The following is a 27,595-nucleotide window of genomic DNA, read 5'->3' as shown; positions in this document are numbered from 1 at the left end:
TCTATCAAATTACTTAACTCCCTTTTTAAAGGAGGCTCCACACTTCTTCTTGAGTTAGACTAGTGACATTTAACGGAGAGTTTACTTTGTCACATTGCATTTCATTTTCCTCTGTGAATATGCTAGAGAACAATTTAATAGATTTGCTTTCTCCTCATCATCCTCTTTAATTCTTCCCTCATTACTTTTTAAAGCACCAACACTTTCAGGTTTAATCTTTTTAGTGTTTATGTAACTGAAGAACAGTTTAGGGTTAAGGCCCATTTACATGGCCCGGTGATCGCTCAAAGATTGCTCAAACGACAGTGTGAGTGACAGCTTTGAGCAATCATTTTGCATAAACTATTAAGTAGCTACTCGGCTACTTAAGAGCAATTAAGTGTGCAAATGAAGCCTTAGCTGAAAGCAGTTAATAGCTGGAAGGCTCTTATCTGCATTCAGATCCTTTGTTCTCCAGCAGGAAACAATGCTATCAGCACTACCTGTGGAGAACTGCTAATAAGGCTGAATGACGATTTTTAGGTCGAACTGAATTTAACGATCAGCTAGCAGTGCACGATGGGTGCGCATTTAGACGCAACGATTATCGCTGAAATGATTGCCTTTGAGTGATTTTTGAGTGTTCATCGCTCCGTGTAAATGGGTCTGTAGTTGTACTCTTTGGCAGCGAGTCTCTCTGACTCCAACATTTACTGCTTTTATCTGCTTTTGACATAAAATAACTTTTTCTCCTTATAGCATTTTAGTGCTTCTTCTTCGCTACCTTCTGGTTTAAATGCTTTCTTTTTGTTGTTTATTGCCCCTTTACATCTTTATTTAACCACATTGGTTTTCTCACAGTTCTAAGCCTTACTCCCATAAAGTACAACCTATCCCAATAAACACTTATTTAAAATATACAGCAGTTACCGATACTCATTCTTCGAGGACACTGTCCCAGTCACGATGGTTAAGGACATTTCTAAGCTGATCAACCTTTCCCTTCCTAAAGTTTCATACTTTTGTGGCCCCCCCGATAAAATACCCTATTGAAAGACAAGTGGAAATGTATTATACTATGATCTCCATTTCCTAGAGGTTCGCTAAGCTGCACTCTTGTATTGTCAGGTAGTCGACAGCAAGTTAGAAGGGAGTGGGACCACTAATGGCCAGCACTTCATAGTTTTTTGTTTTTTTTTCAGCACAAAAACGTAATTTTAGGTAAATAAATACCAGTTTTGCTAGTTATCATACGATTAGAGATGAGCGAGCATACTCGCTAAGGGCAATTGCTTGAGCGAGCATTGCCCTTAGCGAGTACCTGCCCGCTCGAGAGACAAGGTTCGGCTGCCGGTGCAGGTGACAGGTGAGTTGCGGCAGTGAGCAGGGGGAGCAGAGGGGGGAAGAGATCTCCCCTCCGTTCCTCCCTGCTCTCCCCCTGCCCGCCGCTGGCAGCCTAACCTTTTCTCTCGAGCGGGCAGGTACTCACTAAGGGCAATGCTCGCTCGAGCAATTGCCCTTAGCGAGTATGCTCGCTCATTACTGCAAACGATCTATCATATGGTAATAAGCACAAGTTGCTTAAAAAGTTAGTGACCTTTCAAACTCTGGCCAGTTATTATAAATTAACATGAACTACTATCTGCTGGATTCAAATGCGGCTGGCATTCCTGTGCATACGTGCTCCAATGGGGATGGGGAATGATAAAAATCGTTGCATAATGCCGTGGAACTGGTTTGTATTGTATAAGCAACAGGGAATAAAAATTCCTAGGGTACGTAAAAAAATATGTAAAAAAAAAATCAAACCTGCTAAACTTGCACACAATATTATACAAACCTGGCAAAACTGAATCCCACGAACACTATTTCCCAACTTATCCAATGGTGGAGACCAGCACATCAAGCCCATAACATTAGGAACTACCAGAAGGATACCTCCTGAAACGCCAGACTTTGCTGGGAGGCCAACCTATAAAACAGCAGAAGGAAAGGTAAAACTTTACCGCACACTGTGAGACTATACCCTCTAAACTGGGAGCAATGTAACATATATGAAGTCCTGTACTGTGCAGACGTTATGGGCAGGTGTCAAAAAACGCTGCAGAGTCAAAATACTTTCTGAAATAGAAGGGTTAATAGTTTATTCTTGTCAGTAAACAAAATGCAAAGTGACTGAACAAGAGAGAAATGTAAGCGCCATCAATATTTGGTGGTGGGACCAGAATCAATCACCGCCCCCACAACACCTGACAGCCTGGTGGGCCTTATATAAACACCTCAATGGGTGAGGGAAGAGTCCCCGGCTAGTGTGGACATTCATGGAGTGTCAATCACAGATTTGGTCGTCCAAATCAATGGTCCGGGGTCAGCAGGGTTGAGATAATGAAAAAACAAAAAAGGCAGAAGGCGCTTGAGGACAATCTTCAGTACACCAACCAATAGAGTAAGAAAAACTGGAAGGAAAAAACACGTAACCAGGGAGGTGCGTAGGTCCTGTGCAGATCCCCGCCAACTCTGTGTCCAGAAGTACAATGATCCATGTCAGTATTGCAGCTTGGCTCTATTGAAGTGAATGAGAGCTGAGCTGGCTGTATGTTTGGTGTCGTCGTCCTGCTGCAGATTACATTTGGGGCCAATCAGAAGCCTCAGTGATGGTATTACATGATGGATAAGTATCTGCCTGTATTCTCAGCCTTAAGGACACCATTAATCCTGACCAAATCCCAAACACCATGTGCTGAAATGCAGCCCCAAATTTGCAAGGAGACTCCCCGTACTCATTATAGTACCGCTCTCCCCCATGCTTCACTGCTGCGTGCAGACAGACACTCATTATAGTACCGCTCTCCACCATGCTTCACTGCTGCGTGCAGACAGACACTCATTATTGTACCACTCTCCCCCATGCTTCACTGTTGCCTGTAGACACTCATTATTGTATCGCTCTCCACCATGCTTCACTGCTGCCTGCAGACACTCATTATTGTACCGCTCTCCACCATGCTTCACTGCTGTCTGCAGACACTCATTATTGTACCGCTCTCCACCATGCTTCACTGCTGCCTGCACACATATTATCGTACCGCTCTTCCCCATGCTTCACTGCTGCCTGCAGACACATTATTGTACTGCTCTTCCCCATGCTTCACTGCTGCCTGCAGACACTCATTGTACTGCTCTCCCCCATGCTTCACTGTTGCCTGCAGACCCTCATTATTGTACCGCTCTTCCCCATGCTTCACTGCTGCCTGCAGACACTCATTATTGTACCACTCTTCACCATGCATCACTGCTGCCTGCAGACACTCATTGTACTGCTCTCCCCCATGCTTCACTGCTGCCTGCAGACACTCATTGTACTGCTCTCCCCCATGCTTCACTGCTGCCTGCAGACACTCATTGTACTGCTCTCCCCCATGCTTCACTTCTGCCTGCAGACACTCATTATTGGACCGCTCTCCGCCATGCTTCACTGCTACCTGCAGACACTCATTATTGCTAGCATCTTTTATTGGAGGTGGTGGATCCACTGATATCAATCAGCTTCAGCACAGGCAGTGGGGGAAGCGCTATTCAAATCCTAAAAATAAAATTATTGATTATGTTATTTAAATTGAACACTTAATGTTTAGCCTTACATGAAACGCAAACTGCCCAGAGAAGTCATACATTCCACAAGAGTGCATTAAACTTAGTGTATTCCTCACGGCTTCTGGACTCAGCACTCTCTCGCCAGTTATTGGACAGAAGCCGCCGTTAGCCAACGTTGCTGCCATCACACTGGCAGATTCACAAGTCACCTCAATGGAACATAACTAAGTAGAAAGAAACAGAAAAGCAAAATAAAGAGAATTGTGAAAACCGTTCTTAAGAATGTATGTAAGAAAATGATGACAGATCGCTCAAATAGTAACTGTTGTTGTAGCAGAGCATCAGAAGCAGCAGCGGCATGAAGGGCGTTATACAGCAGTAATGGGTGGTGTAGCTGTGAATGCAGTGAGACAGAACACTTACTAGAAGGAGGATTTATGATATCAACTAATTAAAAGTTGCACCTGAGATTCTAGGGCACAACTCACATTGCACAGGAACACCCCGTGTCCATGTGATGGCCGATGCACGGGATAATGAGAATTTACATGTGCTATTATTGCCTGAAAATCGGACAACGATAGAACATGCCGTGACTTTTTTTCTATAATCGTTCATGTGATAAAAAAAAAAAAAAAAAAAGAAGAAGAAGATCGCACATGTAAACATCACCATTTGAAATAACATTTTTTATTTCTGCCCAATTTTGGAACTATTTTTTCTTCCCGTAAAGCAGACAGAAAAATAATTTGACTGAATAAACCCTTCTTCATTGCTGCCTTACTGAAGATGGATTTTACCAATTACTTAACAGTGAGCGTTAAGTGCAGGAAGAGGAAGGGACTCTGCCAACCGGGAAAGGGCTCTGCCAACCGGGAAAGGGCTCTGCCAACCGGGAAAGGGCTCTGCCAACCGGGAAAGGGCTCTGCCAACCGGGAAAGGGCTCTGCCAACCGGGAAAGGGCTCTGCCCCATTAAAAGCCTGACGCAGGTATCAAATAACAGGGAAAGTGGGTGCTTGGCAGTCAGATGAAATATCCAGTCGCCGATGTTTAATCTTTTACACGCCTGTAAAAGGATGACAGATGGAAGGGGTACTCTTTGTCACCCATTAGATCCCAGCAAAGTGATCGCGGGGTACCGATGGGTTGCTACAGATTCCAGGTCTGCCAGATACGGTGGCCTATGAGGTTCAGCCTCTGGCTGACCTCAGTCATAACAACACATTACTATATTGAAGAATAGCAGTGCATGAGAAGAATGAGAAAAGATGCTAATAATCAAGTCCCCTAATGGGACAAAAATAAAGAGTTAAATAAATAAAAAGTAGAAAAAAAAAATGAAAAAAAAATTAAAGTGTCAAAAACGCAGCTTTCCCCTTTACTATGTAATAAAAAAAAAAGAAATCACACAGGAGATATCGCTGCGTTCGTAATGACCTAGAGAAAAAAGATAGTAAATTATTTGACCCGTACACTGCACGTCATAAGAAAAAAATATAAAAATACAAAAGACATGGTGAAACCCTCGCCTTACAAAAAATGGAATAAAGTGTTCAAAACATTGCATGGATCAACAAACAGTCCCATTAGAAAGTACAACTCATCCCACAAAAAAACCCTGTTTCACAGCACCACTGACAAAAAAAGAAAAATCTTTGCGATCTTTGAATGTAGTGATAAACAAAAAAATACATTTTGTAAAAAAAAAAAAAAAAGTTCCAAAAACACAAATGTACTTAGATTTGCTATTGGCATAATGGTACTGGCCTGCTGCAGAATTCATTTAACATTATTTATACTTCATGGTGAACGCCATTAAAAAACATTCCAGAGTTACACATTTTGTTAATCTTGTCTCTAGAAATAAAATGGAATAAAAAGCAATCAAAATGTTATAGGTTACCAAAAACTGAAGAAATGAAATGAAAACAGCCCCCATAGAAGTCGATGGAGAAATACAAATGTCATAGCTCTGGGAACGCAGTGACACACAAACAAAAGCTTTAAAACAAAAATAACAAAAAACATAAAAAATGTTAACCATGGTGTCGCCAGTATCGTGCCAACCAGAGAATAATGTTATCACAGGAGTTACTTCGCACACTGAAAAATGAAATCCCAAAAACCAATGGCAGTTAATAGGGTTATTTTTTTCCCCGATCCTCCTAAAAAAATAAAATTTATAAAAATTCTGCAGTACATTATTTGTACCTAAAAATGATGCCATTAAATTAAAACATACGGCTGCGGTGACGGAAAAGTTACTTCAATCAATTTTTATTGAACGTTTTTGATTGGTACATAACATTACACAGAATGAATCTGCCAACAAATGCCTGACTGCATCGCTGCCTAACAGCATTTTGGGTGAAACAAAATATACTTAATTTCAATAAAATTAAATTAAATTTAAAAAAAAAAAAACAACTGGGGGGGAGGGGGAAAGACTTTGCTCTCTTGGTTCAAAGAACCCTTAGGGGTCCAATCTGCCTGTTTTCAAACAACTCTCAAAGAGGCTAAGGCTCTCATGGCAATCCAAGGCCGCCAAATTTCGTGGGACTATCCCGCTCTGCCTCCTCCAATAACCCCTCCTCTTCATATCTCATAAGCATATTGAGGTTCTCTGTCCAGGTAATCCTTGTAGGGGGGCTAGTGGAGCGCCACAGTCCAGGGACAGACATCCTAACTGCCAGAATAACCAGTCGTAGTAATTTTGATTTGATCTTTGCCAAAGACCCCGGTAGTATTAGCAAGAGGGCCATTTTAGCTGTTATGGACACCGCCGACCTGGTCATATTGTTATAGAGAAGTTCCACGTTGTTCCAGATATCTCTAACTGGGGGCAGTCCCACCATACATGCGTCATTGTCCCAGAACTGCCCTGACATCTCCAGCAAATAGGGGAAATCTGGGTGTCTATTTGATACAGCCTCGACGGTGTCCTATACCAGCGAGATAAAATTTTACAATTCTGTTCCTAAATTCTACTAAATTTGGTGCTCTTTTGGCACAAGAGGAAAGCCCTCTTCCATTTTGATCTGGTACAGACACCCTCCAGTTCTCGCTCCCAATGCCTAGTGTAGGCAGAGAGATTGTCCTCTGTCCCACGGGCTATCATCAATTTGTAAATTGTCGAGATCCCGTGCTCAACAGGGGTTGTCGACATACACAGAGCTTCGAAGCGTGTCAGCGGCAAAGTGCAACAGACCCCGGGCGTTAGGGACTCCACATATCCTCTCACCTGGAAATAGCTCAGCCAGGCCTCCGGCAGAGGTCTAGAGTCCTTGTAAAAATCCCTTAAGGGCTTTACCCCCGATTCTGTGACTACATCTCTTGTACGTGAGATCATAGCATTAGGAAGGGACAGAACAGTAGTTCTGGGGGGGGCGTGGCCAGCGGCCAAGATGGACGGTCGCACGTAAGTGAAGCTCCCCAGGGGATCCCAATATCCTGTGATTATCCTGGCCGCACTCCCTTAACTTGCTCACCGGACAAGACACATACGCTGCCCTAATCTAGCTGCGGTGGCTGGCTCATGCTGAGGAGCCCAGCTTTCTCCTGAGCCCCCCTGCGCCGGATGAGCGCTGTCGGGAACGGCCGCGCGCCAACATCCTCCTACCGCCGCCATTGCTCCCAAACCTGTGGCCGGCACCCGACAGGCGCTTGTATCCCCCTGCCTCCGCCGAAGACCGGAGAACACCTCGCTCCCCGTTTAAAGAAGTGCACCAAGGGGACATTGAAAGAGATCGCGCACCAACACCTCTTCACCGCTGGCTCCGGACATACCCGACGCGGCGCTCCGCTTCTTGATCCTGCCGGCACTGGGTGAGTGTTCCATCCTCCACCCGAACTCCGGAGCGTCCTGCGTCGGACGAGTGCCGCACCGGAACGGCCCTGCGCTAATACTCCCTACAACACCGCCGCTGCCCTCGGCCGGCGCCGAACGAATCCCGCCGGACCTCCACTACTCACCTCTCCCTACCTCTGCTGGGGATCAGGAGAAGCTCCGATTCCCCGCTTAAAGACCTGCACCGGAGGGGAGCTGAGAGAGGGCTGAATCGCCCGCCGGCACCCCTTCACTGCCGGCTCCAGGTACGCCTGACACAGCGAGCCGCTTCCACCCCCTGCGGGCGCTGGCGTGCAACCGGCGCCAGACAGGCCCCGCTGGACTGTTGTCACCTATTCCTCCCTGCCACCTTCCGCCGACCGGGGGACACCCCGCTCCCCGCTATAACACCTGTGCCACGGAGGAGGACTGTACCACGCGCCACCACCCCTTTGCTGCCGGCCCCGGGCGCACCATACGCGCCGCTCCCTGCTTCTGCCTGCGCTGAGGAAGTGTTCCATCCTTCACCTAAACTCCGATCCGACAGGCCAGAGTAGCCAGAGGGTGACCGCAGCACCCGCATTGAATACCTGGCCGTTTGGGGTTCCCAGGCGTCGAGACCCACGGCCCAGAAACCCAGCCGGTGCACCTTCTGGGAAAACCCCCCGCGGGACGTGGAGTTTCGGGACTGGACTCTAGCTCTGGGAGGAGCCGTCAAAAAGTAAGCAGACGACGGGGGAGGAGGGGATAATTTGGAAGGCCTTGCCAGACCACATATAGATATAGAGGACCCCCCCGTTGATACTGACAGCCATTTTGTGACCACGGCTGAAAGTGCAGAGGGCTACTACAGGCTCTTCATCAAACGGCAACGCAGCTTGTGACATTTCAAATAATTTGCATCAAGAAAACAACATAGTTGTACTCCTTACTTATCAGATATCCTACGGCTAAACAAGCCCGATGCCACTAAACCTCAACGATTACCTGGGACTTTATTCCGAACTGTAGAGTAACCCCTAAGACCCATAAGGGAGAAACGTGAATAGTCCCATTAAACTAAACAAGACAACACTGCGGTGCTGGCGAGTGTCTCATTGACTACATAGATTACATAACTACCCACCATGAGCACCCGCGCCAAAGGCGGCACCGCCGCAGAGAGACTTAAAGAATTCTCCCGCACTGAGGGAACCGAACATACGCCACGCTCGTCCCGGACCACACAGGCCAGAGATAATGAAACCGACTCGGGGCAAAACTCAGAACCTACATTGCGTCAACTAGTAGAAGCCATAAGTACCTGCAAGTCCTCCCTTACTGGGAAAATAGATGAAGTTAAAACAGACGTCACCTTATTACGACAAGATTTATAAAACATGAGGGGCAGGATGCACGAAATGGAAGACCGAATCTCTAATGTAGAAGACATCCTACACCCGCTCCCAAAAGCGGTCCAAAAAGCCGTGAGGCAGGCAGAATTTTGTCAATCCAAAGCAGACGATCTCGAGAACCGGCTACGTCGTAACAACGTACGTATAATAGGTCTCCCAGAGAGAGCCGAAGGCTCTCAACCAGAATCCTTTGCAGAAAACTGGCTTAAAACTATGTTGGGCGAGGACGCTTTCTCGGCCTCCTTTACGGTAGAAAGAGCCCATCGAGTCCCGACTAAACCACCAATACGGGGCGCCCCACCGCGTCCATTTCTGGCAAGAATCCTGAACTGTAGGGACCGGGACGCAATACTGCGTCAGGCCAGACTGAAAGGCCCCCTCAAATATAACAACGCGGCAATCTCTATTTTCCCTGATTTTTCAGCGGACTTGCAGAAACAGAGAGCCTCTTTCATGGATATCAAGAAGCAGCTCTGAGATAGAGGCATCCCATACTCCATGGCATACCCAGCCCGCCTACGGATTGTGGCAAATGGTAAAGTGATTTTTCTGCAGTCCCCAGCTGAAGCCATGGAATGGCTCCGTATGCACCCTGTGTCATCCGGGGCAGAGTAACTCGTGCAGAAATTTAAAGAGAACGTAAATTCTTTTTAAAGTATACCTAGACCTATCATCCACTGGCTTATAGGAGATACTACAAAAGAATATATTAAGGAGCTACATTCCTCCTTTAATTACAGGCTGGCTCCGAGGTACGGGCCGGCAGCCCGGCAACTTGCCTTAGCTGGAACGTGAGAGGTCTGGGCGCCGCTAACAAGCGCAAAGCAGTCTTTTCCCACATCAAGCAATTTAACCATCACATCGTGGGCCTGCAGGAGACTCCCCTCACTGTAGGTAAAGCAGACTCCCTCAAAAAACCTTGGGTGCAATGGACGTGCCATTCCTTCCATACCTCTCTCTCCAGAGGGGTTTCTATCCTTATACACAAATCACTAAGATGGAACCCTATAAATATAAAGAGAGACCCTGACGGTAGATTCGTGTTTGTATACGCCGAAATTGAGTCATCATGTGCATTTACAACCCACCTCACAACAACCTCCACCTTTTACAGGCAGCGATAACGTTCGCTCATCAGTTCCCCTCGCCACACGTTATTTGCATGGGAGATTTCAATAGGGTAATGAACCCAAATAAAGACAGATTTCACTTGTCCCCTGGACCGCACACCTCAGTTAGCTCCCCAATGCAACAACTCTTTCAAAGTGTAGGATGGATAGACCTCTGGCGCTCAAAACACCCTGACACCCTTGAATACACTTGTCACTCCACAGGTCAAGAATCGACTACATACTATCCTCCCTGACACTGGCACTCTACACAACAGATGTAACACACTGCCCACGTGGCATATCTGATCATAGCCCAATACTATTAACTCTCAAATTTCCTAGCTGTAAACTCACCCCCACTTGGAAAATACATCCATTCTGGCTCTAACTCCTAAAAACTAACAATCAAACCCCAATACATATTTCAATGTTTCTGGACGCCCATGAGAGCAATACCCATTATGCCCTGAAGTGGGACACCTTTAAGGCATACCTTAGGGGACGCCTTAAATCAGCCATTTCCTACATCAAAAAATCAACATCCCAAACTGACAAAGAACTCGAGATCCAAACATTAGAAGCCGAAAAAACCTACATTGCCAACCCTACAGACTTCAATAGAACAAATTGGCTTGGCCTAGCCCGTCTCTACAAAATCCAAATATACGAAAAAACCAAACGTAAATTATTCTTTACGAAACAGCACTACTTTGAACTGGGCAACCAATCAAGCCATCTACTGGCGAACCTTATCAAGCAGGAAAACCAAGCCAACACGATCCTGAAAATCCCAAACACGCAGGGCACAGAACTCACAGATGCACAATCTATAACAGCTACGCAGACCTCTATAGGTCATCCTCGGACAAATCTCTCCTTGACATCCTTAACTACCTACCTACAGGATCTAACATTTCCAACACTTTCCGCTGAACAAATAGAACAGTTGGAAGCCCCAATAATAGAGGAAATTCAACAAACGATTAAAGACATGGCACCTAATAAATCCCCCGGACCTGATGGCCTCCCAATAGAGGTATATCGGAAATACAGCGACCAATTAATCCCACTCCTACACGAAACTCTACACCAGGCCCAACTGGAAAAATCCCTCCCTCCTTCCCTATATGAAGCGTCTATTATAGTCCTTCTAAAACCTGACAAAGACCCAACGGACTGCAACTCCTATCGGCCCATTTCATTAGTAAACGTGGACTATAAAATTCTCACCAAAATTCTAGCCACTAGGTTGAATCAAGTAATTTTATCCATCATACACCCTGATCAAACAGGCTTCATGCCAGGCAAATGGACTACGATTAATATCCGCAAAGTACAAACGGCCATTCAGTTAGGTAGAATATACAACATGCCCTGGGCCCTCGTGTCACTGGACATGAAAAAAGCATTTGATTCCCTGGAATGGAACTTTTTGGAAGCTTGTCTAACCCGTTTCGGGTTTGGTCCCAAGTTTAGTCAATATCATATATAAATCCCCAAAGGCTAACGTGATAGTGAATGGCGTCCCCTCGGCAGAATTCCCACTTATGAAAGGCACCCGTCAGGGGTGTCCATTATCCCCAGCTCTATTCGCCATAGCCATAGAAGCCTTGGCAATCCGGTTAAGATCTTCGGCTAACGTAACGGGCATCAAATGGGGGGGGGGGGGGGGGGGGGGGGAGTTGAGAGCAAAGTGAGCCTCTACGCGGACGACACCATTCTCTTTTTATCAAACCCTGACACTTCCTTCTCCCAAGCTATGACCCACATAGACCAATTCTCCCGATTCTCCGGACTATTCGTAAATTGGACTAAATCCACAATTCTGTACACTGACCTTAACCCTAAAATCGATCCCCACGTTACCAGATATAACCTCGCAACAGTCTCTAGGTTTAGATATCTAGGGATAATTATGTCGCACGATTACCATAATGCCATAGAGGATAATATTATTCCCTTACAAGAAACCCTAAGACATAAATTTAAAGGGGTTGTCCCACGAAAGCAAGTGGGTCTATACACTTCTGTATGGCCATATTAATGCACTTTGTAATGTACATTGTGCATTAATTATGAGCCATACAGAAGTTATTCACTTACCTGCTCCGTTGCTAGCGTCCTCGTCTCCATGGTGCCGTCTAATTTTCAGCGTCTAATCGCCCGATTAGACGCGCTTGCGCAGTCCGGTCGTCTTCTTTTCTGAATGGGGCCGCTCGTGCCTGAGAGCGGCTCCTCGTAGCTCCGCCCCGTCACGTGCCGATTCCAGCCAATCAGGAGGCTGGAATCGGCAATGGACCGCACAGAAGCCCTGCGGTCCACCGAGGGTGAAGATCCCGGCGGCCATCTTCACCAGGTAAGTAAGAAGTCACCGGAGCGCGGGGATTCAGGTAAGCACTGTCCGGTTTTTTTTTTAAGTCCCTGCATCGGGTTTGTCTCGCGCCGAACGGGGGGGCTATTGAAAAAAAAACAAACCCGTTTCGGCGCGGGACAACCCCTTTAAGAAATGGGCTAAATTACCGTTATCAGTAGCGGGCCGTATAAACCTGGTCAAAATGGCGATCCAACCTAAATGTCTATACATATTACAACACATGCCACTACAGGTTCCCAAACGGTTCTTCCAATCCTTCAACTCCCTCATCACGTCATTTGTATGGAACTCCACCCGCTCTAAACTGAGCCTTATGTCACTACAAAGGCCAAAAGACCGAGCTGGGATGGCCCTCCCAGATCTTCGATTGTACTATCTGGCAGGACAACTGAGGAACATCCAGCCATGGTTTCGATCCCAAGAGATGCCCACTGCAGACCGCTACTTGGCGGAACAAGTAAAAGGCAATAATCTACTAAATTATTTAGAATTCCCAGAATGTACAAATTCATCCGAAGTCCTACCTTTACACAAGCTGGCGCTTAGCGTCTGGAGAGAAGCTAAAACGCTACAAAAGTTCCATGACATGATGTCGGACCTCCCCCTTTGGGACAGCCCCGGGTTGACAGCCTTGCTCTCCATCCCAGACACTCATTATTGGACCAACCTAGGAATTACCACGCTAGAAGACATATACAAAGAAGGAATATTTCCTACATCCACCCAGATATGTGAGCGGCTCCAGACCCTGCACTTGCAATTATTTAGGTTTTTTCAGCTGAGGCATGCACTGAACACCCAATTCCCTCCGACCTCTACCCAAATCTCAAAATTCCCTACGATTGGCATATTAAAATCACAGGGCCCCAAGGGTAGGATCTCGACCCTATATACACACCTACTTTCAGCAAAGCTAAACTCCAATCCGCTCCCCGCCTTCGACAGATGGAAAACTTGTATTCCATCCTTAACACCTGAAGAATGGACAGAAATAGAGGAGTCCCATTTAGCAGTATCTCCTGCCATAAATAACAAATTGATCCAATTATATTATTCACCAATCATACCTTATTCCTAGCCGTTTATTTAAAATGGGAAACACCCAGTCAAACTCCTGTCATAGATGTAACCAACCGAATGCGGATTTCTGGCATCTAATTTGGAACTGCCCAGCTATCAAGACCTACTGGTCCAACGTAATATCCCGTATAAATCAACTTTTAGTACCCCCTTACAATATAAGCTTAGACCCCAAGATAATCTTATTCGGAATACTGGAGGAGGAGCTATGGCCAAAATACACCTCTATATTTCTTAAAGAAGTACTCTTCCTAGCACGTAAAGAGATCGCCATGCATTGGATGGCCACAGATCCACCCTCGACCACACAATGGATCCAACTCGTAAACTCGATAATCCCATACGAAAAAATTATATACCAGAATAGAGGGTGCCCAAACAAACACCACAAGATCTGGGGCCCATGGCTGGAGTCCTACTCCACGCTACCCGCAGAATAAACAGCATACCAACAGAAATAACACGACCAGCACGGGGTGCTTTAGTTTAAGATGTTTTTGTTTATTTCGAATCCTGGATATGTACAATACAAGGAATTCATTTCGTTAAGTAAAAAAAATTATAATAAATATGTTATTAAAATTTGAAGATACAGCTTAAAGAAGTAAACCTCAGTCGAAAATACTAAGTTGCAGTTTAAAAACATATCTTCTCTTTTATGTTGGTAAAGTCCATAAATGTACAAATAGGTGTATGTATGGTATAAGGCTGGATTCTAACATCCTTTATTTCTCCTTTCTGTATCGTATAATTTATGAGACAAATAAAGTGAAGTTAAAAAAAGAACAGTAGTTCTATCTATAAAGGCCGAGAATTGTGGGTTGGCCACCAACGTGGTCAGCGGGCCCGGGAGAGATATCAGGCCCATCCTTCTGGCAAATATCCCCCATGTTCTGAGGACTCCCATCAGAAGTAGCAAAAGGTTGTGAATTTTTCTCAGGAGCTGCCTCGTGATCCAAGGGGCCCCCTGGGCCGCCACAGACTTAAATCCATGTTCTATTTCCACCCATAATTTGGAACTCCAGCCCTGTAGAAGGGACAGTACAAAAATAACAAGACTCACCCTATAGTATAGGGCAAGGTCTGGGAGCCCCAAAACTCCCTCCTCCTTAGGGCGCGTGAGGAGCGCGAAGCTAAGATGAGGTCTACGCCCTCTCCATACAAAATTGATGATCAGGGTACGGATGCTTAGTAAATATTGCCGATTGAGATGGACGGACAAGGTCTGACATAAGTACAGGAACTTCGGAAGGGAATCCATTTTTACTGCGTTGACTCTGCCCGCCCATGACACATAAAGAGGACTCCACTTTTCCAAGTCTGCCTAAGGTTGGACAAAAAAGGCCAAAAATTTATTTCGAAGATCTGAGCGGGGTTTGCGGGTAGTTGCACCCCCAAATATCTAAACGGTAAGGATCTCCATTTAAAGGGGAATGCATCTGAAAGTTCTTGGGCTTCACATTTAATATTTCGGATTTTTGAAGGTTGACCACCCGCCCATATCTTGTAAATTCCTTCATCACGACTGGAACAGGAGGAGGTCATTCACAAACAACGCCATTTTGTGCTCAGAGGAGCCTTCTGTTAAGCCCCTTATTGAGGCGTTTTTCCTAATGGCATTGGCAAAAGACTCCATTGATAGGATGTTGAGTAAGGGGCAGCCCTGGCGAGTGCCATTGCGGTTCACTATGGTGTCCGAAAGGGCTCCGTTTATCCTAATTCTAGCCGAGGGGCAGCTTTACAATGCCATGATCCACTCCCTCATTCTCCGTCCCAATGACAACTGTTGGAGAGTCCCTTCAAGAAACCTCCACCTGACCCTGTCGAACGCCTTCTTCGCGTCCACCGCGCGAAGGCAGAGCGGTTTGTCCCCGCTCTAGCTCTGCCAATTAGAGAAATCGACTTGATGGTATTGTCCCTGGCTTCTCTTCCAGGGAGGGACAAAGCCCACCTGTTCTTAATGAATCAGATCAGGGATACACTTACTGAGTCTATTAGCTATGAGCTTGGCGAACATTTTTACGTCAATATTAATCAGGGAGATCGGTCTGTAATTTGTGTGGTGATGGAAAAATTAAACAGTACCAGTTGAATAATGTAAGTCACGGCATTAGAAGACCAAAAACATTTTTATTTTTTATTGACAAAGCTGTATATTCGTTTTATTGGCACTATCTTGGGGATAAAGAGAACTTTTTTATAGTTATTTTATTCAATATTTCAGGAGATAATATTAGCAAAAACCAGTGTATTCAATTTTTTGCCATTACTTCCCATTTAAAAAGGGTTTTTAGGAGGGCATGTCGTGCTTTTTTTTTTTTTACACAGGATTTTACTTTAAACGTTATTTTTGCACCACTTTTTAGTAATTCAAGGGGACTTGAAAATGCAATCACTCGATTGCTAGCATAGTACACTTCATCACTTAGGTAGTGCGGTGTACCATGAATACGACAGCAGCCTAATAAAAGGCATACTTGCAGTTAACCTGTTAATATTTAGGGGTTCCAATAATGCTGACCACAACTGCATATGCTGTATGTTACAAAGAGGAAGCAATTCATGTCAATCAGTTAGAGGCAGGCACAGAACAATACAGGCCCATTTACACGGAGCAATGATCACTCAAACTATAGTTTGAGTGGCAGCTTTAAGCGATCATTTTGCATAAACTATTAAGTAGCTACTCAGCTACTTAATAGCTTATTAATGTGCAAATGAAGCCTTTAGCTGAAAGCAGTTAATAGCCCGAGGGCTCTTATCTCCATTCAGCTCCTTTGTTCTCTGACGGGAAACAAGGCCATCAGCACTACCCGTGAAGAACTCAGCGTGTGATCCTGATAAGACCGCTCAACTTTTTTTAGGTTGACCAGAATTTAACGTTCAAATAGCAGTGCATGATTGCCGCACGTTCAGACGCAACGATTATTGCTCAAACAATCGCTTTTAGCGATCATCGCTCCGTGTAAATGGGCCTTTAGTCATCAGTGCTTGTAGACTGCTACTCCAGGAAGAGATGGGAAAGCAGATCTAAACGCAATTCATCTCAATATCATCACCAGGACACAATACTTCTACAAATACTATGTACAGAGATGATGATGGAAGATTTCCACTGATGTCAACTCATCGGTCTGCTATTATTTTGTAGGCTGTATAGGGAAGTAAATTAGAATACATTGTAATTACCTGGAAGTAAAAATCGAGAGTTCCAACCATGTCGGTGTGTTCTGGAAAACACTACAAATGTAAAAAAGTCAGCACATGAAGGTGAAAGGATCAAACATCACCAATAAGCATCTTATTTACAATCACAACTTCACATGGATTTAAAACATGACTGGAAGGATTTCATTACTGATGAGGTTCCATATATAAATCTCTTGTACAGGACGATCAAAGCCATCAACAATTTATCCAAACCCACATTCAGGATGTAGGAACAGTGAATATTCCCCCCAGGGTACTACTTCCAGTCGTAGTAGTCAATAGGGGTCATTATGCCCCTGTGATCACTGACGGCTGCGATCTGGGATCAGAGAAGTCTCTGATCCCGACGGTTAACCTTTTCAGTGCCACAGTCCAGCCTGATAGCAGCACTGTACAAGGAAGGGGCCTCCCTTGGTAGAAGTGATGGCTGAACAGGCATTTATAGCGTTGTGTGTGCAATTTGCCTGAAAATACAATGTAAGACTAGCATCTATTAGAGGTTACCGGATCGGTGAGCGTAGCACAATTTAACCACTGCCTAAACGTGGCAGGGATAAAATCACAATCTGACCATGGCGACATGGCAGGAGAACAGCAAAGATGGCAACTAATGGGCATTAGTCAAAATAAAATCCTAGAATAGCCGTTATTCTCTTCCCATGAGGACTACAATGTATAACCTTTAGGCCGCCTGCAGACGAGCGGGTCGGATCCGGCGGCGAGGATTCTCACCGCGGGACCCGACCCGAGCGCCTGCAGGGACAAGCGCGTACTCACCCGCGCCCCCGGATCTTTCATGTGCTGGCTGCCGGGCAGCCGGCACATGTGCAGATCGGAGCCGGCGAGTGACGTTTCTGTGCGGGAAATTGAACATGCCGTCTGCCTAGGATTGCGTTTGTTAACACAATCCTATGCAGGCTTTGAGCGGCAGAAATCCCGCCCATGTGCAGATGGCCTTAGATTGAAGGTTGAATTCTCTCCACCAGTCAGATAGATTTTAGTCCCCCATCGAGGACCGGAGGCTAGCACACTCACTCTCAGCAAGGTCAGATCTGTTACTGTCTGATTCATGGTAAAGTGAAATCCGCCGGCTGTTAAGGTAGTAGAGTGCAGAGTGAATAAAACGTTGGCCATTTGGAAAACTAGGCATAACTTTGAGGGGCAACAGTATGATGTACAGCCTTTCTAAGTTTCCAATTCAACACTTGTTCATCCAACCTGGAAGCAGGTGGTGTTTTTTAACCACTTCAGTACCACTAAACTACTATAAATGTCCTGGGGTCCTGAAATATGCTTGGACTTGGGTGCAGAGTCCACTAAAAATCTGGCAGCTACCAGCTGTTTCTAATCGCCGACAGTTACAACGGCTAATTCTGTCAATGCTGAACATGCGTCTGAGTAGTCAGAGGGAGGACCCTTCCAGGCACCCCATTGGCACCACCCGCAGCGCGATTGGAGGATGCTGATGGGGTAGCATGGCAGTACCATGGATAAATGCCTATCAAGACCTGCCCATGGCAAAATTAAAAAAAAACAAAAACTTTCCTATTTTTTCTATAAGAAAACTAAACAAACCCCACATATTTGAGATTGCCAAGTACATAAAAGTCCAAACTATGAAACTATCACAAGATTTATCCCGCAAGGCTAAGCCAATTCAAAAATCCCTCCCCCACACAGCGATGGCTGTGATTGGCTGAGCAGACGCGCTCAGCCAACCACAGCCATCTCTTTGTGGGGGAGGGACTTTTGAATTGGCTGAGTAGCGGCCGTCGTTCGCTGCAGCTCAGCTAATTCATACACTCAATGGGCGAAGTGATGGTTGTGATTGGCCGAGCGACCACGCTCAGCCAATAACAACCATCTCTGTGTGGGGGAAGGAATTTTTGAAGTGGCTTAGTGGCAGCCATCGCTAACCACTGCTCAGTCAATTCATACACTCAATGGATGAAGCGAGGGCTGTGATTGGCTGAGGGTGAATGCGCCACAGCCACTGCTTACCGTTGCTTAGCCAATTCATACAGTAAAAGCAGGAAGCGATAGCTGCGATTCATTGAGTAGGTGCTCAGCCAATCACAGCCATCGCTCGAAGAACCAATTACAGCATTCTCTTCCTGGAGGCTGGATTTATGAATCTGGTGATCAGAAAGTGATGTTCTATGAGCTCCAAGGACTACAGGAACCGTGCGGACCTCTAGAGCAGAGGGAAGGACCTGGACAAGCCTTCTAGGTAATGTATATATATTTTTTTAAATGTAGTGTAGCTAGGGCTTATACTTCGACATAATTTTACTGACTCGGAGAATGACGTTATCACATGATTTCGCATGCTGAATGCCATAAAAAGTGAAGTTAAAAAAAAAAAAAAAAAGTTATATAATATATATATATTTTTTTTCTTTCCCTTTCTTTTCGACTTCCATACAAATGTACAATTTAGGCTACCTGTCCATGGGCGTTGCGGAATATCGCTAGTGATATTCCGCCGCCCGGGGAGCAGGGGAGAGAACTGCCAGTTTTCTCACCGTGGAGAATCGCGGCATGCCGCAATTTGCTGCCCGTGGGCGGAGAATCGCTCTGTTTCTCCACTTGTGGACAGGGGGGCTGCAGTTTCCATAGCACTGCTATGAAATGCATTCACTGCGTTCCCCGCGGAATGCAGTGAAAATTCGCCTGAGGACAGGAGCCCTTAGGCTCTGTGGTATTCTGTACTGGAACAGTTGGCTGGGCTAATTGTAATTAAGTAGTGAACATCCGTTTTTTTGTAATATGCAGCTTTGCAACTTTGCCGTGTTGTACAGATTGACGACAAGACAGAGATAATCACTGAATGGCAACTTGCTATGTAAAGGCTGGTTTACAAGGAGTGATGATCACTCAAAGGACAGTTTAGTGACAGCTTTGAGTGATCATTTTGCATAAAACTATTGGGTAGCTACTCAGCCGCTTAAGAGCAATTAAGTGTGCAAATTGGACTGTGTAAATAGGCCTCATCATAGTGGCATGCTCATTTTTAAAAAATTACCCCATTTAGACATTGATGGCAGCAACACATTTCAAAAAAAGTTGGGTCAGGGGTAACAAAAGGCTGAAAAAGTGGTATTAAGGAAAAACAGCTGGAGGTTCAATTTTCTACTAAATCACATGACTGTGTATAAAAAAAGCATGTTAGAGAGGCCGAGTCTCTCAGAAGCAAAAATCATCAGAGGTTCACCAATCTGTGAAAACCTGCATGTAAAAACTTAAAAAAGGTTAGAAATTGAAAAAGCGCTCCGTTGTTATATGCTTCACAATGAAGAAAAAAAATGGGGACTCACCTGGTGCCAAGTGGGATCCACCTTATCTAAGGGGACCCACTGGCACCTAGCATCTGAGAAGCCATATAATCAAAATCCAGATCCACCATCCAGCATAAAACCGGACAGCCGGCTGACCTCAGGTAAGACTTCTCTGGCAGGGGAGTCTTCACACAATCAAAATCCAGCAAGTAAAAAGCAGATTCAGCGCTCACGGGATCAGGGACAGAAAGTACGGTGATTTCAACTAAGGATTACTATATTATAATCTCGTCTTTATTGCGACGCGTTTTGGCATAAGCCTTTTTCAAGCAACAACATTTACGCATATGCATATTATATAATATATATATATATATATATATATATATATATATATATATATATATATACACACACACATACAAACATATATACACACACACTAATATATATATATATATATATATATATATATATATATATATATATATATATATATATATACACACACACACACATACAAACATATACACACACACTATATATATACACATATATACACATACATACATACCGTACACATATATACATATATATACACACATACACACACACACACACACACACACACAATGTACAATAAGAGCTCTTACCTCGCTAGATGCCAACACCATGTGTGATCTAGCGGGAGGAGCATGTTCAATGACATCATGACCTGTATCACGTGGTACCATGGAACGCACCGTGCGCTCCAATATTGAAGTATTGCGCTCCATTTCTATTACTAAATAACCCTGTCTTCTCATAAAGTTCATTCATCAATATAATCCTACAAACACACGGTTAATAAATAACCACCACATGTCTGATGTCTGGTACGTCTACGTAGCAACCAAATATGATAAAAACTATTTATACAAAAATCATACATCACAACGTTAACAAAAAATAAAAAATAACTTGAGAAAATTTAATCTGTAAAATGATTTGTGTGTTTTTTTGTTAACCCCTTAACGACCAGCCCATAGTGTTTTTACGTCCTCCCAAAGTGGGCTTTATTCTCTGAGGACGTAAAAACATGTGTCCTGCAGAGAATAAAGCCCCTCGGGCTCTGGACGTGACAGCTCCATGCTGTCGGTGTCCGCAGGTAGCTGACAGCATGGAGCGGTCATCCCGGGCTGTACGGACCCCCCCCCCCCCCCCCCAGCATTGCGATCGGCGCTATCCAATGGATAGCGCCGATCGCAAAAAAAGTTTTAAAAAGTTGAAAACAAGTTACATATTCAGCTGCCCTGATAGATCGGATCCATCGGAGCAGCTGAAATTACTCACCCGGGTCTGGCACGCTGCTCCCCGCTCTCCCGATGCTCCGGGCCCCGTAGCCGTCCTTCTGAGCATGCGCGCCAGGCGGCATTACGTCAGCCGCATGCGCAGAAGGCCCGGCGGCGCGGGAAATTTAAAATCTCCTGGCTCCCGGCTCCTGTAGGTAGTCGGGAGGCAGGAGATGTCAGCGGGGACCGCGATCGCTGTTATACAATGGATAACGGCGATCGTGGAAAAGTAAACAAAGATGTTAAAAAAAGAAAAGTTCCACCTCCTCTCATGGATCGGATCCATGAGGGAAGGTGAAAATACTCACCCCGCTTCCTCCATGTCATCCGGCCGGTCTCTGGACCCCCCGCTGGCTCCTGCGATGTGGCGCGCATGCGCAGAAGGCCGGCGAGCCCGGCAAATTCAAAATCTCCCTGCACCCGGCTGTCACAGTTAGCTGTATGCGGTTTCCAGTCATATGATCACCGTTCTCCATCAGATAACGATGATCATACAAAGTTAAAAAGTAAAAAAAAAAAAAAAAAAGTTAAAAGTTTATAAAGTTAAAGTTTCATCCCCCCTTACGGATCGTATCCGTAAGGGGGGATGAAATTACGTACCCAAGGTCCCCGGATTTGTTCCCTGATGGGATGTTCATCCGCGGACCTTACCCCAGCTTCTGCGCATGCGCCCGTCAGCATGATGAGATAAAAGATTGCCCAAGAAATTTAAAATCTCCCTGCTCCTGGCTACCAAAGGTAGCCAAGAGCCTGGAGATGTCACGGGGAGCCGCGGTATGCGGTTACTGGTCACGTGATCGCCGTTATCCAATGCATAATGGCGATCACGTAAAAGTTCTTTAAAAAGTGGTAGTTTCATCTCCCCTCACCGATGCGATCGGTGGGGGGAGATGATACATCTTCTCGGAGGCTTCCGCATTTGAATCCAGATGCGATTATCCTCCATGGATCCTGCCGGCTGCTGCGCATGCGCCCGCCGGCAAAATGCCAGACACATTCACAGGAGCCGGGGAGCCCAGGAAATTTTAAATCTGCTTGCTCCCAGCGACCAACAGTCGCTGAGTGCTTGGAGCAGTGACCGGTGGCCTCGTTGAGCGGTCCCCGGTCACATGATAAAGTAGCGAACTAACATTAGGCCGGTCACACATGACCGGAGAGGAATTACAGGTTCTGCATGCGCTTGATCAGCGGTAATCCACGGATCAATCGCATGCATTAGATTACACGATTCCCCCCAATTAGTGGGTCGGAATTACGTAATCCACTCGCAGAAACAGAACACGGCATGCTATATTTTACCGTGGATATCCGCGACCTAGAGCCCATTGTGCTCTATGACCGCAGATATACCCGCAGCCCATGTGCAAATACATTGTGTATGAGCTGTGGGTACCCGGGTCATCGCTAAGCGATGCTGCGGGAAATACAAACAAAAAAAAGGTGTACTGTGCATGACCGCCTGTGTGAGTAGGCAGTTATGCGCAGTACATTACGCGGCCGTACGCAGGGTCACAGCCGGGCTCACAGATGGGATCCACTGCGGGCCTCTGCAAGCGGATTCTGCATACGGCCGTGTGAGCCCGGCGTTATTCAGACCGCTACCTGTAATCCGTAATTTACAAGAAGCCCTGGGAACGCTCGCCTTCATGCAGTTCCAGGAGCACCTTGTTGAGCGCCTTGTGTGCGAGACCGCTGCACCGCAGCAAGATTACAAAGCCTCACAGAGCGCCACTTTTTACACCCCATACCTGCCGCTGAGGTTACAAAATACCCCCAAAATACATGAGAGGAGGGGGAATACCCAGTTTTCTTGCCCCATGTGCCTAACCCAACGAGCCTCCGTAATTACCCCTGTCTTCGGACATAAAACGCAGTTTATATTATTACCTTTATCTAATATTTAGGGGATGCCAAAAAATGGGGGGTGGGTGGGATTATTTTTAGGAAGTCAATTTTTTTTCCGTATAAGTGGGCAATGGGGCCTGGAATTTATTCAGTTCTGCCCTGAAATCCAGCGGGCATTCCCTCCATTATAGGCCTAGCCATGTGTCCTGTAAGTAGATTAGGGCCACAATGGGTATGTTTCTGAACACGGGACAAACGGGGGTATCCATTTTGGGGTGAATGTCTTCATTCTTATGTACACTCTACAAAAAAAACAGTTTTTAAATTGACAAAATTGCCAAAAAATGAAAATCGTAATTTTTTCCTTCTGCTTTGCTTAGATTCATTCAAATACTGTGGGGTCAAAATACGCAGTACACCCCTAGATGAATTTGTCAAGGGGTCTAGTTCTCAAAATGGGGTCATTTGTGGGGGTTCTCTATCGTTTTGACCGCCCAATGTCTCTACAAGTGGGCAATGGGGCCTGGAATTTATTCCGTTGTACCCTGAAATCCAACGGGTGCTCCTTCCATTATAGGCCTAGCCATGTTTCCTTTAAGTAGATTAGGGCCACAATGGGTATGTTTCTGAACACAGGACAAATGGGGGTATCCATTTTGGGGTGAACGTTTTCATTCCTATGTACACTGGACAAAAAAACCTGTTTTTAAATTGACACAATTGCCAAAAAAATGAAAATCCTAATTTTTTCCTTCTGCTTGGCTTAGATTCATTCAAAAACTGTGAAGTCAAAAAAGTCATCGTACCCCTAGATAAATTCGTTAAGCGGTATACTTTTCTTAATGGGGGTCACTTGTGGGGGTTCTCCATCGTTTTGGTCACTCAATGGCTCTACAAGTGTGCAATAGGGCCTAAATCTCCTAGCAAAATTTCTGTTCCGAAAGCCACCGGTTGCTCCTTTCATTTTAGGCCCCATTGTGCATCCAGACATACGATTAGGGCCACAATGAGTATGTTTCTGAGCACAGGACAAACAGGGGTATCCATTTTGGGGTGCAAGTCTTCATTTATATATGTGCTGTACAAAAAAAACTGCTTTTAAAATGACAATTACCAAAAAAATGAAAATCGTAATTTTTTTCCTTCGGCTTGGCTTAGATTCATTTAAAAACTGTGAAGTCAAAAAAGTCATCGTACCCCTAGATAAATTCGTTAAGGGGTCTACTTTTCAAAATGGGGTCACTTGTGGGCGTTCTCCATCGTTTTGGTCACTCAATGGCTCTACAAGTGGGCAATAGGGCCTAAATCTCCTTCAAGCAAAATTTCTGTTCCGAAAGCCACCGGTTGCTCCTTTCATTTTGGGCCCCATTGTGCATCCAGACGTAAGATTAGGGCCACAATGGGTATGTTTCTGAGCACGGGACAAACAGGGGTATCCATTCTGGGGTGCAAATCCTCATTTTCATGTGTACTATAGAAAAAAGTCCTGTGTTTAAAATGACATATTTGGAAAAATATGAAATTTTAGTTTTTCTCTTCTAAATTGCATTGACTCCTGAAAAAAAACTGTGGGGTTAAAACACTCATGACACCCCTCAGTGAATACGATAAGGGGTGTAGTTTTTAAAATGGGGTCACTTGTGGGGGTATCTATCATTTTGACTCCTATGAGCCTTTCCAATCTTGGCTTGGTGTAGGAAAACAAAGTGTTCCTCAAAATGCTGAAAAGTAATGTTACATTTGTACGTCTCCTAAATGGTTAAAAAAAACACAAAAGTTTTTCCAATGTGGCCCAAAATAAAGTAAACGGATGGAAATATATACCTTAGCAAAAATTTCTATATTATGTTTGCACATATTTGAGATATTGCAGTTGGAAATGTGAAAAAAAGGACGCTTTTTTTTCAAAATTTTCCCAATTTTGGCGCTTTTAATAAATAAACAAATTCTATCGGTCTTTTTTTTCCGCCTAAATGAAGTACAACATGGGGCGATAAAACAATGTCAGAATCGCTTGGATATGCAAAACCTTTCTGGTGTTTTTCCATGCTAAATTGACACGTGTCAGATTTGCAAAATTTGGCCTGGTCATTAAGGCGCCAACAGGCTTGGTCACTATGGGGTTAATGTTGTAATGTATGAGGTTTGTATATAATTGTTCCTGTGAGGGCTGAGTCTGCTTTTTACTTGCTGGATTTTGCATGTAAAAACTGTATACATTTTAGAAAAAGGTTCCTTAACGTAAAATTGTGAAGACTTTGAATATCCCACCATCTGGAGTTCGTATCATCAGTAGATTCAGAGAATCTGGAAAAGTTCATGAGCACACGGGACAAGGCCAACAGTCAATATTGATCATATGAGATCTACTGGACCTCAGGCGTCACTGCATTAAAAACAGACATGATTCTGTAATCACTGCACGGGCTCAGGAATACTTCCAGAAATCACTGTTTGTGCACACAGCTCGCCGTGCCACAAATACAAATTAAAGCTGTATCATGCAAAGAAGAAGCCGGTACATCAACACAGTCCAGAAACACCGGCATCTTCTCTGGGCCAAAGCTTATTTAAAATAGACTGAGGCAAAATGGGACCTGTTCTGTGGTCAGAGGAATCAACATTTTAAATCTTTTTGTAAATCTTAGGGACCATCCAGCTGATGGTATGACCATCCATACAGTTATGGTATAGGGTTACATTAGTGCCTGTGGCATGGGCAGCTTACACATCCTGACATGCACTATCAGTGCTGAGCCGTATATAGAGGTTTTAGAACAATATCTGATTCCATCCAGACAATGTCTATATCAGGGAAGGCCTTGTATATTTCAGCAAGACAATGCTGAACCACATACTGGATCCATCACAACAGCATGGCTTCCCAGAAGAGGAGCCTGGGGTGGCCCGCTGCCAGCAGTCCGGACCTTTCACCATATACTGCATCCATCACAACAGCATGTCTTCCCAGAAGAAGAGCCAGGGGTGGACCGGCCGCCGGCAGTCCGGACCTGTCACCATATACTGCATCCATCACAACAGCATGTCTTCCCAGAAGAAGAGCCAGGGGTGGACCGGCCGCCGGCAGTCCGGACCTATCACCATATACTGGATCCATCACAACAGCATGTCTTCCCAGAAGAAGAGCCTGGGGTGGCCCGCTGCCAGCAGTCCGGACCTGTCACCATATACTGCATCCATCACAACAGCATGTCTTCCCAGAAGAAGAGCCAGGGGTGGACCGGCCGCCGGCAGTCCGGACCTTTCACCAATAAAAAACATTTGCCGCATTATGAAACAAAAAATCCGGTAGAGACGAGCGAGGACTGTGAGCAGCCAGAATCCTACATCAGACAAGAAGGGAAAAACATTCCTCTACCCAAACTCCAGCAGTCAGTCTCCTCAATTCCCAGAGGGGATGCTACACAGCGGTAGACACAGCCCCGTCCACAACTTTTATGAAATGTGTTGCTGCCATCAATTTCTAAATGAGTTCACTTTTTAAATGAAATGGAATAATGTCTCCCTTTTACCTTCTGATTTTGGGTTCTGGAAATCTCCTATAACCTTATTTTATTACATAGATCACTGCATTACTTTTACATTTTACACAATGTCCCAAGTTGTTTGGAACTGGGGCTCAATCTCCAATCCCTTGACAGCGGTGCCCTCTCTAAGTCTTTGTAGGCAGTGAGAGGGATCGTTCAGGACCTGGATGTTGCTTCTTCTCAATTAGGGAACTCACATAAGTAAAATATATTGTTTAGCGGTAAATAATTTGCCATAATTACCTCAGGTAGTTAAAGGGGTTGTCCAGTTGGCCTCCCCCCTCTCTGCCACAGACTGCCCCGTCTGGCCTCCCCCCTCTCTGCCACAGACTGCCCCGTCTGGCCTCCCCCCTCTCTGCCACAGACTGCCCCGTCTGGCCTCCCCCCTCTCTGCCACAGACTGCCCCGTCTGGCCTCCCCCCTCTCTGCCACAGACTGCCCCGTCTGGCCTCCCCCCTCTCTGCCACAGACTGCCCCGTCTGGCCTCCCCCCTCTCTGCCACAGACTGCCCCGTCTGGCCTCCCCCCTCTCTGCCACAGACTGCCCCGTCTGGCCTCCCCCCTCTCTGCCACAGACTGCCCCGTCTGGCCTCCCCCCTCTCTGCCACAGACTGCCCCGTCTGGCCTCCCCCCTCTCTGCCACAGACTGCCCCGTCTGGCCTCCCCCCTCTCTGCCACAGACTGCCCCGTCTGGCCTCCCCCCTCTCTGCCACAGACTGCCCCGTCTGACCCCCCCCTCTCTGCCACAGACTGCCCCGTCTGACCCCCCCCCCTCTGCCACAGACTGCCCCGTCTGACCCCCCCGCCACAGACTGCCCCGTCTGACCCCCCCGCCACAGACTGCCCCGTCTGACCCCCCCGCCACAGACTGCCCCGTCTGACCCCCCCGCCACAGACTGCCCCGTCTGACCCCCCCGCCACAGACTGCCCCGTCTGACCCCCCCGCCACAGACTGCCCCGTCTGACCCCCCCGCCACAGACTGCCCCGTCTGACCCCCCCGCCACCGACTGCCCCGTCTGACCC

General features: G+C 45.8%; 1 protein-coding gene across 3 annotated transcripts in view; it reads right to left on the bottom strand.

Moving 5' to 3' along the window:
* The window catches only part of GLS (glutaminase), a 158,257-nt gene that overhangs the window by 30,521 nt on the left and 100,141 nt on the right, over positions 1–27,595 (bottom strand). For all 3 annotated transcript variants that reach the window (XM_066577226.1, XM_066577228.1, XM_066577227.1), the window contains exons 11-13: positions 16,550–16,600; positions 3,621–3,797; positions 1,820–1,951 (exon numbers count right to left, since the gene is read on the bottom strand). In XM_066577226.1, coding sequence (XP_066433323.1) covers positions 1,820–1,951; positions 3,621–3,797; positions 16,550–16,600 — 360 coding nt within the window. The remainder of the gene's footprint in view (positions 1–1,819; positions 1,952–3,620; positions 3,798–16,549; positions 16,601–27,595) is intronic.

Source organism: Eleutherodactylus coqui, chromosome 8 (assembly GCF_035609145.1).
Source record: "Eleutherodactylus coqui strain aEleCoq1 chromosome 8, aEleCoq1.hap1, whole genome shotgun sequence".
Lineage (NCBI taxonomy): Eukaryota > Metazoa > Chordata > Amphibia > Anura > Eleutherodactylidae > Eleutherodactylus > Eleutherodactylus coqui.
This window is presented reverse-complemented; position numbering and strand designations above follow the sequence as displayed.